Source organism: Scomber scombrus, chromosome 20 (genome assembly GCF_963691925.1).
Source record: "Scomber scombrus chromosome 20, fScoSco1.1, whole genome shotgun sequence".
In the NCBI taxonomy this organism is placed as follows: Eukaryota; Metazoa; Chordata; class Actinopteri; order Scombriformes; family Scombridae; genus Scomber; species Scomber scombrus.
Window position 1 is genome coordinate 8,457,205 of NC_084989.1, and position 20,714 is coordinate 8,477,918.

General features: G+C 39.0%; 3 protein-coding genes across 3 annotated transcripts; 1 reads left to right on the plus strand and 2 right to left on the minus strand.

The window, feature by feature from the left end:
- Positions 1–1,416: 1,416 nt before the first annotated feature.
- Positions 1,417–6,568, minus strand: nrros (negative regulator of reactive oxygen species). The gene is made up of 3 exons (XM_062441543.1): positions 6,464–6,568; positions 4,791–4,896; positions 1,417–3,597 (listed from the first exon to the last, which is right to left on the minus strand). The coding sequence occupies exons 2-3, from the start codon at positions 4,881–4,883 to the stop codon at positions 1,642–1,644; spliced, it is 2,049 nt and encodes a 682-aa protein (XP_062297527.1). The 5' UTR covers positions 4,884–4,896; positions 6,464–6,568; the 3' UTR covers positions 1,417–1,641.
- A 4,972-nt stretch (positions 6,569–11,540) lies between these two features.
- Positions 11,541–14,908, minus strand: fbxo45 (F-box protein 45). Its single transcript, XM_062441916.1, has 3 exons — positions 14,418–14,908; positions 12,601–12,957; positions 11,541–12,497 (listed from the first exon to the last, which is right to left on the minus strand). Exons 1-3 carry the CDS (start codon positions 14,757–14,759, stop codon positions 12,312–12,314), a joined length of 885 nt encoding a protein of 294 aa, XP_062297900.1. The 5' UTR covers positions 14,760–14,908; the 3' UTR covers positions 11,541–12,311.
- Positions 14,909–15,530: 622 nt separating this feature from the next.
- On the plus strand, positions 15,531–20,407 carry fam168b (family with sequence similarity 168 member B). The gene is made up of 7 exons (XM_062441917.1): positions 15,531–15,647; positions 17,317–17,408; positions 17,508–17,591; positions 17,814–17,956; positions 18,185–18,383; positions 18,471–18,589; positions 18,905–20,407. The coding sequence occupies exons 2-6, from the start codon at positions 17,339–17,341 to the stop codon at positions 18,575–18,577; spliced, it is 603 nt and encodes a 200-aa protein (XP_062297901.1). The 5' UTR covers positions 15,531–15,647; positions 17,317–17,338; the 3' UTR covers positions 18,578–18,589; positions 18,905–20,407.
- The last annotated feature ends 307 nt before the right edge of the window (positions 20,408–20,714 follow it).

Below are 20,714 nucleotides of genomic sequence, written 5' to 3' on the forward strand. Positions count from 1 at the left end.
GAATGCAACTCAAATGAATCTTTTTTGACCACTTAGGGTTGAATTGCACTTCCTCTCACGTGTGCATCTACCAATGAGAAACTGTGACCGCTAATTTCACTGCACACGGCTTGCCAAGAAGATTGTGGTGTATATTTGGTAACTCGCCACATGTACGGACTCAATAACCACAACTGAGCTGTATTGTAAATACAGATCAACTGAATCATTATCTGTTTGGGAGTTGTGTAGTCTACAATATGTTTGGGATCACATGTGTCCCTGACCACCTCTAAATATGGCTTGAGCAACCAGATTGAGTACATTTACATGTCACGTTCAGTTAGCTACAAAGCTATCAAGGTCTGGCAGCCATGTTGTATGAAAGCCCTCTAACCTATTTTATATAGATGTCTTAACATCTAACCTAATACAGCTGAGTAGTCAAATGAAATTCCTCTTGGTCAACAATCTTTGACCAGTGCCAGAGAGTCTTCCGCAAATGATGATCTGTTAGCTGCAAGTCTTACCCAATTCTTTCCAATGTAATGGGTTTCTTAATCTGCTTAGTCAGGCCAGTAGCAGCACTTTAACATTCTCGACTTTCTTCTGGCATTTATTAAGTTACCAAGGCAAAATCCATTTTACTACTTAAAACTAAATCTCTCTGCCCTGAAGTTAAACTGTAAAAGATCACCAATGTCTTTACTCTTTTTTTACTTAGGCCTACTAATTACTATATAACGTGGTAGATATGTAAACATGGTGATGTTTTAAGGTTTGTCAAGGCTTCTCTTCGGTTTCTCTTTTTATGTTCCAACCACCATGACCCTGAGCATCACCACAGCGGTATTTTGGTTACTTTCTGGTTAGGCCTCCGGCACTCTACACAGTTACACGCTAATCTGCCAGCCTTCCCACTCCTGAACACACATACACACACTGGTAGAAAGTACGTTGTAATAGTTATCTGTTGTGCAATGTACGTACACACACACACACACACAAGAAGGATATGATGACATCTATCCAAATTTGGTCAAACATAGTGGTCTGTCACTGCTTTTCTATCAAGTGCCGTCACAATAAATGAACAAGTATCTATATGCATCCAGAACTGCTCCTCATACGTAGTGACATACTGGAATTTCATGTCGATGTTGCATCTGTATGTCGGTGATGGGAAGGAAACCTCAAACCCCTCCTCTTTGTAATACAGAACTGGGCAGTTGCTGCACATCTTAGCAAAACAGGAAATTTCATGTTTCCTCTGCTGCTTATAGCAACAGCTTTCATCACACTACTTCTGCATATGTTCACACACAAACACATACAACCCCCCCCCTCCCACACACACACACATACACACACTCTCTCACACATACACCCTCCACACAGTCACACACAAAGTCCCACAAGAACTCAGCCACATTTTTACATCAGAGTACCAGGATTATAGCCTGGTTTTGAACCGCACTTTAATGAGCAAAGCACAGCTGTGACAAAAAAATGGCATGCCTTGATAATTCTTGCAACATTTCTCCATCATTATTGTAGACAGTTTAACAACTTTATTTTCAACATACATTCTGTTACAGTTCTCAATAATATACTACACAAAATATGGTGTACTGTGTTGTTTTGTGTAGGGTTTATAAAGTATCAGTACGATGTAGGCTTCAAACATTTCTTTTTGATTGATTTTTTTACTATTTGGGGCTTAACAGTGAGGAGAACAACAATTGAAATGCCCACAAAAGGAAGACAGACAGACACGAAAAGGATAATATACCAGAGCAGTGATTCCACATCCTCCTCATCACATTCAAATGACTGGGAATCACTCACTCTGTGTGTTGTGAAGAGATCTTCACATTCAATGTATGACTGTCCAACCATATTGATTGTCTTTGTTGTTTCAAATGTCCTGAACCATTCAGTTTCGCAGCAGTTGAATGGATTTCCTGTGAGGAAAAGAGTCTGAAGTTTCGGGGCTAATGTTATAGCCTGACCTGAGGGAATTGTGGACAGTCTGTTGTCCCTCAAGTCGAGCAGTTTTAGGTCGAGACTAAGGAGGGAAGGGGGAAGCTGGGTCAGAAAGTTCCCTGAAATGTTTAATGACTTCAGACTTTGGAAATTCGAGAAGTCGAAGTCCTGTATTTGTGTGTTTCCTAAACCTAAATGCTGTAACATTTTGCTAAGACTTTGTAACGATTGTTGGACAGTGAGGCCAGAGTTATCAGACAATTCCAAGTGTGTGAGCGACAACCCAGTGAACGAAGATGGTGGAATCCTTTTAAGGTTGCATCCCTTAAGGTAAAGCTGCCTTAGAGATACAATGTTTCTCCAATCCACACAAGCTGAGATATTGTCTGTACTCGTCTCAGCTTCCACAGGAAGGCAGATGTCAATGTTGTTGTAACTGAGATCCACTGATCTGAGGCTTGGCAATGAGGAAAATAATCCAGACGATAGCCAGTCAAGATCATTCAGGCTAAGGTTAAGGTAGGTCAGATTGCCAAAAGTGGTCAGTGTACCTTCATCTGCTACTATCTGGTTCAGCCTGTTGTTGCTGATATCTAACTCATACAAGCTGCCAGAGAAATGCTCTAAAGTTAGATTCAAGGTTTCTAGACAGTTTGTGTACATTCGAAGTCTGGACAGGACAGGCATTTTGTGGATGAATCCTTGAGGGAAATACTGCACCAGGTTTCCACTTAGGTCTAAAATCTCTAGAGAGGAGATGTCACCGTGAAGACTGTCGTTCCATAACTGAGCCGTCACATTGTTATTATTCCTCTTCAGGTTGTAGAACTCAACAGTCTTGGGCGAGTCCGGGGATGTGTCATTGTCTGACAGGTGTTCGTAAAAACTCACACGGTTGTGGGATAGGTAAAGGTTCCGCAGGTGACTTTGGCTGGGCAAGAAAGGGAAGAAGAGTAGTTTGTTATCTGACAGGTCAAGCGTCTCTAGCTGGAAAGTGTCATTGAGGTCTTGTCGAGAGATGAACCATTCAATGAAGTTGTGGCTGGCATTGAGAACCACCAACTGTGTCATGTGGAAGTCAGTTAGGCAAGTCAGATAGTTGAAAGCCAAGCTGAGCCGCTGGAGCTTGGGATTGCCGTCGAAGGCACTATCAATCTCAAACAGGGTGTTCCTCTGCAGGTCGAGTTCTTTGAGCTGGTGGAGATCACTGAACGAGGTCTCATCCAGCCTCCGTAACATGTTGCCAGAGAGATTGAGGTATTCCAGGGATGTTAGATTTTGGAGAAGAGTGGCAGCCATTTCATCATCAAGTTTATTTTCAGAGAGATCTAAATATCTAAGCCCAGCTAGCTTCTTTAACGCACAGCTAGTTTCTTGGTAGCCAATATCAAGATCATTATTTGCTAAATTTAGGCCTTCTAACAATTTTGAGTCTTTAAAAGTGTTGGCTTCTAATTTCTGCATACTGTTACAGGCTAGACTCAGGGTGTTTAGTGAGGGGTATTGGAGAAGAGAATTGTCCTGTAGTGTTTGAATGTGATTGTAGTTGAGCTGAAGCTCCTCGATGTTGTCTGGCAGTCCTGCTGGTACAGACGAGAGTTTGCCATTGTTGCACAGCACCGTTCTTTGTTTCTGCAATAGAGGGGGAGAGTACTTTTAAGTTCTTGCATTTATGTGTTGGTTTGTTGGAGTGAAATGTTTGAGTCAGGATTAGGTTTTTCATATTGCTACAAGCATTAAGAAAACTCTAACTCAAACATTTCTAACATTGTAACTTTTTTATAATTGACTAATTTTGACAGGTTTAGAGACAAAATCACATGGGAAGTTACTCATCAGTAAGGATTTTATCTATCTTTTTTTCTTATTTTTCTTCAAAATTGATCATTTACTTAACATAGTTTCAGTTTTTCAGCTAACTTTAACTTTAAGCTACACATACTATAAGGCTTGCTCCAAATGTGATTAAAACACATCCTTCCCACATAATAATAGTCACACCGTAAACAGTTTATTGCAAGTATTCTTCAGCTGGCTGCCAATTTTCTGCTGCTCTTAGATCACATAAAAAATGTCAATAATTGGCTTCTATTTTTTGAGCATCCTTTTTTTCATATACAGTTTATTATTTATATTGACGTGCCTTAAATAATATACATATATAGTATATTGAAATCTACCATTACCAAGCTACAACACATAATTCTCTTTTTCTTCTTCAATTTTTGTTGTACCACTTTCCACTGAGGCATTCTTCATGAATTGTTTATAAGTTGTAACTAATTAACTAAATCATTAATAGGAATAACTTTTTGGTACGTTGTGAAAAAAGAATTAAAGAGTTAGTTGAACAGCACAGCCTCCAGACCAAATCACGTTTGTAAAAGCTTATCAGCATTCGTGCACAAACCTATAGGAAAGTGAGTAAGTAATAAAAGTAAGTAATACAGGTTTCTTCCACTTCAATAGTACATTGTTTAAAATATTAATAAGTTGTTATTAAGTTTGGTGGCTCTCGGTCATCCTGATGAGCCGAAGAGCTGACTAAAAAGATAAACCCTTTATGCCTCATTTGGAAGTGAATTGCACCAGTGTGAAAATGACTAATTTTTTGACATTTAATAGACATTTTAATACAGCTTTGAAGTATTTTCTGATATATTATGACTTTGCCTTGATGATTATGTAATGTAAGAAACATCAGAGCGCACACTTTCTTCTTCTTTTTTTCCCCATCAGAGTATTCGCACCTCTGTTCCTGAGAATTTACTCAGTTCACTTCAAGAAGGACTTTTATGAAGCTGTGTGAAAGAGAGACAGCTTACCATCTGGCATGGGCTGTGTTGTGGATGACTTGAGAGGATTCTCCACATGTGTAGTAAGCAAAACAGGATTGGAGTGAGCCTGTGGACTGGCATCTTAACATCCTCACTGTCGAAAATAAAATAAAAAGAGAAAGGTATGAGAGGTATGATGGTATAGTTATTTATATACTTGCACATCTTTGACAAATATGATAGCACAACCCTAACCCTGCCATGACCTCGCTCTCCTTCAGTGTGAAGTCATAGTTACTATGATTTGCATGTGATGACCTGGTCTCATGAAAGTTTGGTAATGAGCATGAGGTCTTAAAATTCAAATATGTCATCTGCGTGTGACAATGTTGAGAAATGGATTTCTCCACTTCTTCAGCCCTGATAGTTTGGCTTCAATTCCCACCTCATGCCAAGAACTTTACATACGATGATACGTTAGATCATAACTAAAACATTTTCTGTGTTGTCAAGGTAATTATTTTAGTTAAGTTATTAATTAAAACAATATCCTTTGACAAACATGTGAGAATGGTGTGTCCAGTCCATGCTCCTACTACATGTCTTACACAGTGGAAAAATGTAATCCTTACATTATAATCTGCAATTATTTTCTGTTGTAAATACAGGTTACCTTGTACAATGAAATAAGTTACAGTAAAGTTGAAAGTGGAAAGAAATAATATGACAAATGTTTTGCTTTTACTTGGATTTGGATCCAGCACAACCTGTTGTAAATGTTGTCCGTATTATATCACATTTCATCATGAGAACAGCAGCTGGACATTTTGGTCAAATTTCCCAAATTTCACCTCAAACCGCTAACTGGCGCATGCTGAATATGGAGGCCTTGGGTTCCGTTTTGGCTTGCACGCACTGTCAATCTTTGCATTTTAATGTAAATAAATCGGTTTGAGAGGTCGTCAAACTATCTCAGTTAATTTTCCTGTCACATGAACAATTCTTCATTTTCTCTTGCTGTGTGTACTGAACCATACTTACTTTTTCTAATTTTGTTTTGAGTGTTACTGAATGTGCTGCAACCATAAAGACATACAAGCAGGATGGGCATACACTTAACCACATTTACTGTACACTGAATACTGATTGCACTAATGTACATCTGAGGGTTCCATTCGCATTCGTATAATGATAAAATATGTGATATAGTCATGTAAAATTAAATACACATGAATATTTTTTGTTTCACTTTATGTTTCATTACGCTGATGACACTGAGCCAGTTGGTTTTTCCAACTTTAAATATTTTAACTCAAAGGACATTATTTACACTAAAAATCAAACAATGTTGTCAAGTAAATAAGGATCTAGTATGCATTTTCAGTAACATTTAGTAAATCCAGATGAACTAGACTAACATACTTTGCAAAAACTAAATTCCATAACATAAACATAATTATAAGTATTTAGTCATGCAGTCACAGATAGGCTTTCACAAAATGTTCTATATGAAATTCTATACAATACTGGCAGGATTGAAAGTATGCACAAAACTCTGATCGATAAGGTACGTTGCTCGAATACATCAAAGACCACTCATGACCAAGTATGTTTAAATTCAACATTCTTATATAAGATAAAGCATGCAGTTTGCCTCTTTTAGCAGTATAAGTATCAGTGCATAGTGCAGTAGCAGGTGAATGCACAGTACATTTACTTACACTGGTGGTTAGGTGTGGATTTCCCAAGCCACTGACGGTTGATCCCCTGACCATACCGCTGGTTGACTCTCTGGTGCAGAGTGCGTTCTCATGTGCATTCAGCTGCCTTCATCTGCTATGACTGAAGCACTGTTGCCTCTCTTCTACTATTCACGGAAGCAGGCAGGCAACGGAAACCAAGTCACATGGACAAGCTGCAAATCAGAAAGAGGTTCTCAAGCCCGGGGCCACAGGAAGAGAGTGCAGGCTTTCACAGCTCTCAACCAGCACAGCAGAAGTTTCTTTTTTCTTTTTTTTCTCTTCCTGACAGTGCTAAGAACAGCAATATCGATGTACATGCTGCTAAGGCTGGTAGCACAACTGCCACCGCAAAAACCTAATGAGAACACACCCTTCACACCCTCAGTTCGTTCTGATCATTCAGTCTTGTAAAGAGGAAACCACTCAACACACACACCCTTCCTGCACCCTTAAGCCTGTCACGGCAACAGCAATTACAAACATACATATACACACTTCAACTTTGCTATATGAAGGGTTACTATGATACCGGCTCAGATGTCACATTATAACGTAAGAAATCAAGAGGATGATTGAAAAAACCTAATGGACAATACAAACCATGTCACTGCAAAATGGTCTAAGTGAGTAATGGAGAAGTCCTTAAATGTTTTACTTTCAACACATTAACATTTTGCAACATGGCTACTTTAAGTAACCAAGAATCTTCTCCTCACACTTCATATATCATCTGTGTTTCTTTTGTTGTCGAGTTGGATGCATCTTAAGTTCTATCTTGTCTTTAACTCCACTTGTTACATGTGTCTCCTAACCCATGGTCATAAGAATAGGGAATTAGGAATCAGGAAGTGATGGTGCTGTCCTTGAAAAGTTGATTTGTTAGTAATTCCTTCCTGTTTTCACATATAACATCTCAAGCTCTCACTTCTGACTCTGCTGTACAGTAAGTTGGGTGGCCAAACATTGTCACAGTCAAACACCATTTAAGTACAAAACATCTGATGGAAAGTGCATGGACATCTGCTTGGCCGTCGAAATTTAAACAAGCACTGCTACTCTGTGACGCTCACATATAATATTAACCATAAGATCATCATGTAGTTTTGCATGTTGGTTTTGCATCATTGCTAAATTTCATGGCAAAGGCCAACATTGCTTCTGAATATCTCAAAGACGAAACCAGCTTTGACTATTACACCTATGGTACATCCACTGTTTGGTTGTGCATATTCAGCTAATCTAATTGTGAAATATTAAAGATCTGAGAAAGAGTAGATACTAATATGATACAATTTTGGCCTACTGAAAAACATTGCATGATAGCATCACCTTTGCTACACTGACCCATTGTAGTTATCTGTTGACCAGTGGTGGCAGTGCTTCCTCAGAATAGAGACACTGTTAAAAATAAAGTCACCACAGAAGTAGGATAAGTAGATAGATATATAGATAGATAGATAGATAGATAGATAGATAGATAGATAGATAGATAGATAGATAGATAGATAGATAGATAGATAGATAGATAGATAGATAGATAGATAGATAGATAGATAGATAGATAGATAGATAGATAGATAGATAGATAGATAGATAGATAGATAGATAAATAGATAGATAGATAGATAGATAGATAGATTTGTTCATAACTTGTTCAAATACCTTCAAACAGGAGATAAAATGCTTTATTTATTGGCTCCACCCTAAAGTTGACCAACCAGGCTGACCTCTACACACAGAATAAATGGCCGCTGTGAGTTTATAAACCGTGTTCACTTCTAGTTGTCTGCAATCGAAGACATTTCTCAGCTGTCGCACGTGTTGCTCTTGTATTGTGAGCAGATGGGGGAGAAACTGATGTGATATCTGCAGCACACGTGTGAAATCCGGGCACTTTACTCTGCCTGTTTCAGTTTTCATGGTTGTATTGAAATACAGTACAGTATGAACATTTGCATTCTATTTTAGAGAGTCAGGGAGGTGTTGTGGCAGTTTGGGTGTAAAGTCCCATGGGTGAGGCCATGAGGTTGCATGTAGGACGTTTCTAATTTGCACAAAACCTGTGTGAAACCCCAGTTTCTCAGGTTTAGTGCTTTTGAATTGTCCTATTTCACATATTAGACATACTGTATATTATATTCCTTTTATCCACCTAACCCTTCATAATATTTTATATTCAATGCAATATCTAAACTATTTGGAATATTTAAAGGTGTTGTTTAATTATGAAATTCACCCACTGCTGCAGGTTATTAAACATACATTAAATTTGTAAATACCTACCTGATATTGATTACTTGCATAATGTGCATAAACCAACTGCTGCCCTCTTGTGGATTTGATTCTCCATTTCAATTGATGCGTGTTAAAATGTTTCTCCACTCCCTTTTCACTTTCCCTTCTTTCTAACATAAGCAGTGTTTTTGTGTATTAAAATGTGGAAGATAAATGAAGCAACACAATAGTAACTGAGCCTTTGGCCCACTGATGAAAGATTTTCCATTTGCAGTATTATAATTATTATGATTAGAACAGAATCGCTCCTCAGTTCACTCGTACAAGCATGACGCCACACAGCAACACTGTTTGGATCTCTGGGAGTGAGGTCGAGTGAGGTCCAAAAGCACTTGAAAAGATCTTCAAGATTGCCACTTTACCATCCATTTAAAAAGTTTCCATTCCAATGTCCACTTAAGCAACAGTTATTCACAGTTATTCACAGAAGAGGTAACAGTAATGAACACCAGTAGAAATCCATGCTTTTCTTGCAAGACACTAGCAGCCTTTCATGCAGAGGCAGGGATATATTGTGCACATGTGGATGAAAAGTGAAGCTGAGGTATAATTACTGTCAATTCAGCAGTTCTTATAGGTGAGTCGGTGCTGCAAAGGCCCAGTTACAGGAAGCTTGATACTGCAATTGGAGAAATTCAGCCTGAGAGACTGACTGACAGATGGGCATCACACGATCAAGGATGGAAAGACTGACATTGATAGACAGTTTAGCAAACAGACACTCAGGGTCAGAACAAGATAGAAAAGGCAGGAGACTGGAGAGACAGCTGTATATTAAGATACTCAGACAGGGAAATTGTAGGAGAAAGTGACAAACAGGCAGACATAAAGCAGCTGTGCTCTAGCGTTGACAGCATATTCAATCAATCTTCATTGAAGTGGTAATCCTCTCCTTCACTGTTGAGGTCATACTGCAGTACAACAGCATGTTCTGTACTGTGATGTCTTATCTGTTTATTTCCTGTTAATAAAGGTGCACTTTGTTTTTCTCCGTTTATTCACCGTGGTGATTCATGCTAATCTGATTCGGTGCATTCATAACAATCTGCTGCTATTATTGCTGCCGGCAATGTACAACACGCCTCTCTCTGTTCACTGGAGAATGAACATATTTTTCATTGTATTTAGAACAGCATAATGTACAGAAAAACTTAAACTTAGATGAATTGAATGTGTTAGTGCTGTTGTTGTAGACTCAGCTTAAAACATTGATACAAATGCAACGCTTAAAATGAAGGTGTTGTTGATTCAGGATGTAGTTTGTGGTCTTGTTAGGTAAATATCCTAAAGCAAAAGTATTTTTCAGTCAGTGTTGCTGATGCAATTTTTCCTGTTTTGGCATGTTTATTATATTTTTAGGCTGTTCTCTGCATGCTTTTGTAATGTGTGCAATACATAGAAAGTTCAGATGTTTTTGCCTCTGGATGCTGCTGTATGTTGCTTTGAAAATGTACTTGACATGGTAAGACCTTTATTAAAATTGATAGATACTGCTGATGCTAACTAGAGCTCAGCTTAAAGGGTCTCTCCACTAACTTTAAACGTTCAATTCAGTTTACTCGTTATGATTTTGTTTGAGCTTGGAACATAAAATCTTTAACAAAAAACCTGAGTTAAAAACTGGTAATGTGACATTTGAAAGACATTGTCAAGGACATTCTAGCAAAAGACACTATTGAGTTGCATCATGGGAAGTGTTTGCTTGACCTATACTAACTGTCGAAAATGTCAGGATATCTCAAACTTTTGCTGCTTTGATTTTGACCATCTTTTCTTTTTTTGAAGTCCCTCAGTTTTATGGTAGTAAATCACTAAAATCACTGGAGTAGCCCTTTAATGTGAATCACTAATGTATCTGGTCTGTAACTGTGATATATGGTAAATTAAAAAAATTGCAGCAGGCTGCTCACTAAAACAAATGCATAAATAGGCCTGTGCCTTATAAATCAGTACGAACTGTGCCTTTAATCCAAAATAGATATACCATCAGCCCCAAAATGGTATTTTTCCCATTAATTGCTGAAACTTGACATTGATTTTTAAAGGTTCTGTTGAGTGCTGAGCAAGAATTTGCTTTCAGTGGAGCTGCAGTGCAACACATTAGTACTAAATGGACAGCCTTGACCTGAAAAGCTTTTTTCATGCTGTCACTCATGGTGATGTACAGTACGCGCTGCTGATGTTGTTGTGCAATTCATTTTTTATACCTAAAAACGCTGCCACGTTAGCAGTAACAGAGTATATACAATGCATGGTATAAACATCTGAGGTAGTTCATCTTGCATATTGGATAATGTAAATTTTGTATTCTTTGCATTGTTGTAGCTACTGCCGTTACAGTGCATGCATATCATTGATGTCCTCTCAAAACCACATTTATCCAAAACTTTAACTTTCCACAGTCTAAGATAAAGATAAAAAGCCCTGTTTTCAGCTTTGTGATGATCTATGAATTTCATTTTGAGTCAGCTTTTCAGTTTTCTTTTAAGTTTTAAAAAAAGCTGAATTTCCTCAACCCATAACCGTTTATCACTCAGCTCAAATTTGGAAATACTTGGTTTTTACTGAACTGCAACAATATGCAGTTCTTTGGCTCTTAATCTGCCTGTTTCTGCTTTGTGTTTACGACTTCCTTGTTTATTTCTTATTTGGGTGGCTGATTCACAGCATTGAGGCGGAAACATGTGGTGTAACTGACCTGTAACTTCTCACACAACAAACATCAAAGCATCACGCCATCTTTATTCTAAGAGTGGCACCATGTAGACTTTATTTTCAGGCCTTTTAACCATACAGTATCTATAGTACCATAGATAAAACCAAGAAATAAATAGTGTGTAATACTACAGTAGCACATTAAAAAGGACGCACATTAACATGTATATATTTTCCACCATTACTGGATCAGTACTTTAAAAGGGCAGATGTTACAGTCTATACGCCAGTATCCATGCACATGCATGACAGCTGGTCGGCATGTTCTCTACTGATATGGCATAAAACCTTAATAATCCAGTCACCGATCATAATTTAACTCATACAACAGCTAGCTTTGATAACGACTATTGCGTCACTTGTTAAAATTGTCATAAAGTATTTGTCACATTAGAATAATTTTGGCCTTATTCAAGCAGACATAAAATCTCAGGTAAATGTTCAGCACTGTGAGTCTGAATTGGATGAAATTAAATGATGTCCCGCTTTCCTGTAAATGGAACAGTACAGCATTTAAACTGTAAAAGTGGATGCTTCCACGTTGATACAGAAACATGTTTATGGCAGTCTGCACACATTCCTTTTCCCTGTAGTATGTCCAGAATGTCCAAAAAACTTTGACTCTGGATTCATGTTGAGCTGTAGTAGAAATGTTAACAGTCCTCTGTATGAATGTAAATAGGGTTGCTTGGACCACTTGGCCTCCAAATCCTTTTGAAACAGAGCAACAAACAGGGTCAGCAGTACATCAAAAGGGAAAGTCCTGCGCTTGCCGGTGGTCTGTTAGTTGTAATTAGTGGCACAGGTTGTCCTGCTTCTAGCCGTCCAGAGGCTTCCCCAGGTACACCATGGTGACTTCAGTGTTTCCATACACTGCGGAGACAGCAGGGAACAAGCAGGCTTTGGGCAGTCCACGAAACGCTATTCCAAGAAACTCAAAACCCCTCTCGAAGGCTAACGTCTTGTCGTCCATGTCGAGAATTACTCGTATTCTCTCTCCAATCTGCAGACAAACACAGTTACACTGTAGTGTTGGTAACACATTATACACTCCTTCAACATTATCCAAAATCTTATGAAGATATAGTTGTAACTGCATCTCCTACCTGATATTTGGGTGCATTGTTACACTGTGGGAAATTTCCATTGACCTCCCCGTTATGAAGCAGGTTGTTGTCGACCAGGTTCCAGCCCCAGCTCTGGTCATCACTGCCCAGCAGGGCCACATAGCCTTGGCACTGCATGGACGCCCGCTTCGTGGCAATACCTATCACTGCCACAGTACCGAGGGGGCCTTCCCACCAGATCTCCCAGGCGTGTCGCCCCTCCGTAAAGCCGATCTTGCCACGCGCTCCGTCTGTGCTCTGGGCGATGGGGTTGCGGTGCAAGGTGAAACCATTCTTTTTCACGTAAACATTGCGGGAGCAGTCGTGGGAGCTCAGAGCATGTTGATAAGCCTTGAGCTGTAGAGCAGAACAGAAGAGGGATCAGCGTTTTATTGTAGTAATTGGAGAACTCTGAGGATTTGGACATTTCCTATTAGATATGGATTCTTTCATAAACGAGGTAAGACATAGTCATGGACTTTGTTATTTACATCCTGACAGAACGTATTGCACAAATCAGGGCTTTGCAGCTCAAAGCTTTTGTGAAGTCTTTCACAATTTGTGTTATAAGCAGATGATTATAGCTGCTAATCACAGTGTGAGATTAATTAATCAATATCTTCCTGTGAAAGATTCTATCTGTTGGAAAAAGATTGAATTTTGCCATTTTCAAGTGTAGCATCTGATCTTTTACTGGGGAAATGCCTCAAAAAGTGAGGTTCGTTGACCTCCAAGGTTCCTTAAAGAAGTTTCATAGGGCCCCCAGGAAAATGAACAAGATGTCACTGATACTAAAGACAGTCCCATTTAGAGAGTGTATGTTTCACTGCCTTAAAACAATATTTCACCCTTAGTGGGCCTATTATTTATCCTATATGATGCAAATCAATAATCAAGTAAAAATCACGATCAATGATGTTGAAATAGAGTGTAAAGAGTGTATGAAAATTAATTTTTGGTCATGATAATTGATCCTAAATGACGTTGTAAACCACACATCAATACTGTAAAATCAAAAATGCCTAAGATCATTGCATCATACAAAACTAAAGATATCTTGAATCAGACCTCGCTATTTATAGCCTACTGTGTTGTTCTATTATAACCTGCTGTGTGGAGATTTGGAGAAACATAAAAAACAACTCTCATCCAATTGCCTCAGAAGACAGCTATATTAGTCGATAAGATTATTATGAACCAATCATCACACTATTTATTAACTTGCTTTAAAATGTTATGATCTAGTTGATCTTAAAACTATACAGGCTGTTTGAAATGAGAGAGAGACAGTATGAATTTAGGGGAATAGGTATGTTTAAAAAAACAAGGGTAAAGATAAATATTATTTTCAAAAACAGATGTAGTTCTGTCAGAGGGGTAAAACCTGAGGAATAAGTGGAATTAAGAATATGTAATCCAATATACACATTTTTTAAAAAATGTTTAAGGTGGTAAACAGTATGAAACTCAGGTATGACCAGTAGTGAAAGGGTTGCATGTTAAAACATGTTATGTAAAAAAGGGTTGGTTATAATTAGATATGCTTCAGACTACACCTGTTCCTTTTAATTTAATTCTTCATTGTTATTTATTTATTTCTATGAGCATTTATTGAGTAAAACTGTTGATGAAATGTGTTGTTAATAATGACTGAAGAACATTATTAGCCTACTATTAGGCTACTACTACTATGTGAGGAGACAGAGCAGCTAGCAGCTGTGTTCCGTGCAGAGCAAAGGTAGCACTGGACAGGCAGCTTTATTTAACACACTACGTCATTAATCACGGTTGCTGGTGGTATTTTTTGATAAACCTACTTTCCCCTTGTAGGTGGGCAGGTTGCACAGAATGTCAGACCGCATAGCTTCTTCGCTTAGAGAGCGGTTACACAGACTGCGCCACACCTCGCTGTTTTCATCCGCCAGGATATTGTTCCAGTGCCAGCACACCAACGAGCACCGCATCAGGTCGAACATCTCCAGATAGGAGAAAATATGCTCCAGGACCCGGGCTGGCAGCCTCCCGGCCACCCCTGCGCCTCCTCCGGCTGCGGCGGTGTAGGGAGAGCCGGCGGAGCTGCAACTGGCTGCGGCTGCTGCGCCCGAACAGGAGGAACCACCACCTCCTCCTCCTCCTCCTCCACCGGCCGCTCCAGACATTAAAGCCCTGCTCTTTACCGACGACACAAGCCGACTGAAAAGAGCCACCTTACACCGCAGAATGATTCCTAATAGAAGTCAAATGTCAACATGTCACCTATGAAATCACATATAGGTCGCAGTGAAACCACAACAGTATGGAAGCCACTCTTCCCAGTTCAATGGCTGAATGGAAACGATGCGTCAAGGTCCTGGAAGAGCCAAAACAAATATGACGCCGCTGCCAAATAAACACGCTAATTCATCTGTAAATATGTTGACTATTTAAAGGTGCAGTTACGTTGGCTAAATTCAGTAAGATACGTTTTCATATAAAAGAAAACAGCTGCTGCACAAGACAATAATATTATTTTTGCCTGCAAGGACCACACAACAGACAATAATGTTGCTCAGTTAGTTTTGCAACGATGTTGCGCTGTATGGATATTCAACGTGACATTGTTGCGATGTTTAAGTGTAGCAAAAAAAGAAAATTAAAATAAAAACCCATAAAAATCTGTAACAAATAAAGATAATAATACTTCAAAATAAACCATTTAATCTGTTACTTCCTGTCAGTCGGATTCATTATCACCTTATTTTAGATTCTGCGTGAATTGAGGACATAACTATATATATATTTTTTTATTTTCTATTAGTTTTTTTCTGTGACGTTTAAAGAGGAAAACACATTAAAAGGAAAGTAAAAATATGTTACCCGATTTTAAAAAGTGTTATTTAATATTTTTAAAATGAACCGACCACGTGACATCACCCGGAAGTGACGTCGAGTGCTCAAAAGAGTTCAGCAGAGCATCTGGGAGCAAAAAACACCAGCTAGCTTAATTTTCATTTTTACAGCAGAAGACCATCGGAGAGGACTGCCAGACATTCAGAAACAGTGAGCATGTAAGTTATTGTGGTTTATCGGCACCGTTAGCAGACTTGTGCGTTACGTGTGGGACAGTGTGTCTCCTCAGCTGAGCTGTGCGGCCTGTTGACAAGCTGTCCACATCTGGCTGCTTTCCAGGGCTGTGCTGCTGTGGGTTTAGCGCGGTCAGACAGGTGTTTAGCAGGTCAGTCCGTACATCTCCACACATACCTGCACTGGGAGAAAACACCACGCATTATTATTAGGCTTAATGTGTTAAAACAGTTCATGATAACAAAGCTCCGCTGCGTCAGAAAGAAAACATGTAGCGTCATCTTTAAAAAAAAAATACCTTTAGCCTAATTATTAATATCGACCAGGATTATAAGCGAAACCGCTCGAGTAGCTCGCTATTAAAAGCTAAAAAAAAAAATCAACTTTTTATAATTGCTGCTGCGTAGTACATGGTGGAGGAAGGGAATAAGAGGAATCAATGGTCAAATGCGTTGTCTAGCTGAGGGCTGCTAACTGTATCGGATGTGTCACTGTTTTACATGCAGCATATACAATGAATAGGAGATTTGTTTAAAGGCTATCACGTCATCACGTCAGCTCCCGTCGTTTCCATTAAATAACAACTTTAAAAAAGATGCGTGTTCTCCATAAATACACACGATGCTACAGCTGTCATCACCACACAGTTTTCACTGTCTTCGCTTCACCTGCAATATTAAGGGGAATATTTTGCATTTATTCATGTTTAAAAATAAACGTGAAGTAGCATTCTTTGTAATGGGATGTAAGGCATTATAGCCGCCGCTAGATGGCAGGACTGAGAAGGGACGTTTGTGTTATGATGCCAATGGTATATTTTTTCTAAACGAGCATCCGAGCAGCCGAGGTGAAGACATCTACTGGAGTGGAATGAACATTTATAATAGTGTGATTTACAGAACTGTTTGCCTGCATGTAAAAAAAAAAAAAGTGTATCTTTCAGCTTCTCTTGCAGTGTATTGTCATTCCCTCCACAGAAAATCAAATAAAAAGTGGAAAGATCGAGTGGGAGAACTTAGTCATGTGAGGTCACCGCAAATGATTTTTAAAAATTTGTTCCTTTATTCCTTTTATTGTAAACCTCCACCCACAAAATGTGACAACTCTATATGAAATATTTATGGACAGCATATTAAAGATAAAGAATCAATTCTACCACTTTTCATGTGCATGTCCATATCAGCACCACATGTGACCTGGAGGATGTGCAAGCCTTCTTTCTCCATCACATCAGTGGAAGTTAAAAATTGTGAAATGAAAACAAACCCCATAGTTTTTGTCCACTTTATTGACAGCATAATTAATAAATATACGCAATTTTAAAAATAGTAATAATAAAAGAAACAAAATAAGTAAGATGGAATGCAAAAGCTGAAGAGTAAATTCATCTCTTCAGTCTCTGTCTGTCTGTCTGTCTGTCTGTCTGTCTGCCTGCCTGTCTGTATGTCCTTCAATTTTCTCGGCAACCATTCATCACTTCACACTTGGCGGCGGTGTTGCTGAGAACTCATTCAATTGTGGTGTTGAGTGTGAAGTTGTTTGGATGAGCCGTTCTCATGAACGAGCACTGTGCTAGTCGCATGAAAAGGTGTTGCGGTGTTCTCAGTGCAGCTGCTATTTGAATACACATGTTCTGTGCTTCTTTTATTGCAGCATCTGTGAGCAAGAGACCATAATGAATCCGGTGTACAGCCCTGCGCCAACAGGGGTCCCCTTTACCAATACTAAGGGTATAGGCTACCCAGGTAACTTCATGTGCCGGTGTTCATTACAGTGAGAAAATGTTGTAAATCAAAGGGGGAAGAGGATTTAACTCTGGTTGTGTTTGTTTTGGTTTTTGGTAGTTGGATTTCCTGTTGGTTATGCAACAGCTGCCCCAACATACAATCCCAATGTCTACCCAGGAGCAAACCCAGCCTTCTCCAGCGGTAAGAAGAATGTCTTTTAAAACCCACTTTTCTCTTCAACAAATACACAATACTTTGTCATCTGGTGTTTTCTTATACAAACTGTATCAGTCATGGTGGACTAATTTTAGATTTAAAGGAAAGTGCACTAATGTATAATTTCCTGCTGTTCTTGGTCCCCATCCACTGACTGTACTTCTGATAATCAGCACCATTAATGTGACATTTCTTCCTCCTACCCAGGCTACGCTCCAGGCACTCCTTTCAAAATGTCCTGCTCTCCCAACACAGGGACTGTCCCACCATACTCCTCCTCACCCAACCCCTACCATACTGCCGTTTACCCTGTCAGGAGCACCTACCCCCAACAGAACCCATATGCACAGGTTAGTATTAATGAATGCGTCATTGAAGGATGACACATTTCAGCTCTTATATTAAAAAAATAAATGGCTGAAGATGGCGCCATAATCAAAGGTCTAAATTTAGAACGTTGATGCTATAAAAGTTCCTTTTTTGATGTTGCTGCTTAATATTTCAGTTTTCTAATTTTGCATCTCTTAATCCAGTTTCAAGTCTAATGTTTTGAACTGTAACATCTTTTGTTGATCCAGGCATTAATACCTTCACAACAACAAGGCACTTATTACACACAGCCTCTGTATGCTGCACCGCCTCATGTTATCCATCACACGACAGTGGTTCAGCCAAATGGGATGCCTGCAGCCATGTATGCCCCCCAAATCCCTCCTCCCCGCCACAACGGTGTCGCCATGGGGATGGTAGCTGGCACCACCATGGCCATGTCAGCTGGTGGGCTGCACTTTGTTTTATTGTTTATTATTGTCAAATAGAAGTGATTGATGTGAATTGTTAGTGATGGCTCACTCTGCTTCTCAGGGACTTTGTTGACGACTCCATCACCAGCGCCACCACACCAAGTCACGATGCCCACATATCGGACTAATGGCACACCCAGCTACAGCTACGTGCCCCCGCAGTGGTGAAGATAGGGCAGCGTGAGTATGATGTTTAGAACAGTGGTTCTCAATGTAGGGTGTAAGGAACCCCAGGGTATCTTGTTGGGGTAAAAAAGGGGAATAATCAAATTTATGACTATTTTGGTTTTGGGTTTCATACACTTTCTGTAATAAAACATCTAAAAGCAAAACATTTTATCAGATGGGGGTCTGTGGACTAATATGTGTCAAATTGGGGGTCCCTTACATGAACAACGTTTGAGAATCACTGATTCAGATGACATTTATTGTCTACACCTCCACTAGAGATGCACACAGTGTATATTAACAGTTTACATGTTGTTCTCTCTGCAGGTCAGACGATGATAGATATGCATTCACACTCTACTCCAGTGTTTTTTGCTATTGGTGAAGACCTGCTCTGTCGGCGTCTGCCACCAGTTACTCTTCTTCCAGCATAATGTGAATCTGAAACCTAACTACATAGAAAGAGGCCCATTTGGATAGGCAGGGGGGGAGGAATAGGCCCATCCCCATGTCCCCTCTTAACGGAATAAGGCTGCATTCCACGCCACACCCCAACGCCAGCACCTTTACAGACCCGCTGCATATCTCACATCAAACGGCAACACCTCCATGCAAACTTTTTTCGTAGACAGTCATGCAGGTTTTTATAGCTTAAACACTTAAGTGGTGAAAAGGGAGTTTGGAATTGTTTGTTTTTTGTTTTTTTTATTATTATTTTGGGGATACATATGATATGACGTTGAGTGCATGTGTATATATAGATATATGAAGTAATGCTAGCTCAATCTACCTGCTGTGACAGATGCAAAATCAACAAAAGGCACACATCCAAAGGAACTAAAAAAAAAAAAAAAAAAAGTAATAATCTGCAATGCTGAATCACCAGTGACCATGTCTTAAATGTGAAAGAAAAAAAAGACAAAACGTTTGTTCATGCAAAAACAAGCCTGCGCAATCGAGTGCAGACTAAACTGTACTATTTTCACTGCTTTGTGTTTTGGTAAGTGATGCTAGGTTTTTATTATTTCTAAGTGATGCAGTGTATGCATTGTGTCTTACCATTTTTGTATTTTAGGAAAAAGATGGGACTTTTAAGTTTGTGCCTCTGACTGACGGCCATTCCAACACTTAATCATTCTAAGTGTTTGGTTTTTTTTCCTGCAATGTCAATCTTTTTAGAAAAAGAGTATCATACTCTACAACAGTCTGACACAGCTTTTATTTCCTGTTTGAAACACTTTTGGGTGATATCAATATTAAAACTATTCGCTTATTTAAGCCAGATGTATTCTTGGTTGGAAACAAGTATAGGAAGCTGTTGGAAATCATTTTCACCCATTTAATGAGAGTGAATGAGCAGGAAACAGCTCTGCGCGTGAGTGTATGAAAGTGTATGAAAGTGGATTAAAATACAAAACCATTAATAATGGTGCCATACAGTACAACTTAACTAGGATATTAGACCTATGTGTCACAATAATCAATTTGCTCTTAGGTAGGTCTGAAGCACTACACCATTACATCACTGCTAACTGTGCACATGTTAGGCAAATATGATATTGTTAAAACTCCATTTGTGAATAGCACTACTGAAGGAAAGCACTAATTTAAAACAGTTTATAAAGATAAACCTGACCTTTTGACATTGCTCACTGTGTTACCCACGAGGTTCCAGGCTAACCCACCAGTATCACTGTCTCAGACTTGCTTTTCTATGTTGCCTCAGTCACCTCAGTTAAATAATCTGTTTTGTAAATGTTATTTTTGTGATTTTGGTTCTTGTTTTGTATTCTAAAGAAAGACCAAAAATAAAAACAAATATAAGGATAATGTTGTCCTCCCTTATTGTGTTGTTTGGTACTTTTTGACCCTGAACAATGGCAGACAGTTAACAGTTGGCTACCACCAAAAGTTAGCCATTGAGGAAAAATATATATTCACATGAGTAATTACACCACTTCATGCCCCAAACTGTAATATATATGTTGATATTGTGTTTTTTGAGTGTATGTGGAGAAAACTGATCATAAACCGTAATAGTTATTAAAAGCGGGTTCAGTTCATTTATCATTTTCAATCCAGTAGGGGGCGGTAGTACGCCTATCTGTTAGTTTGACAACCGCCATAAAAAGTAAAA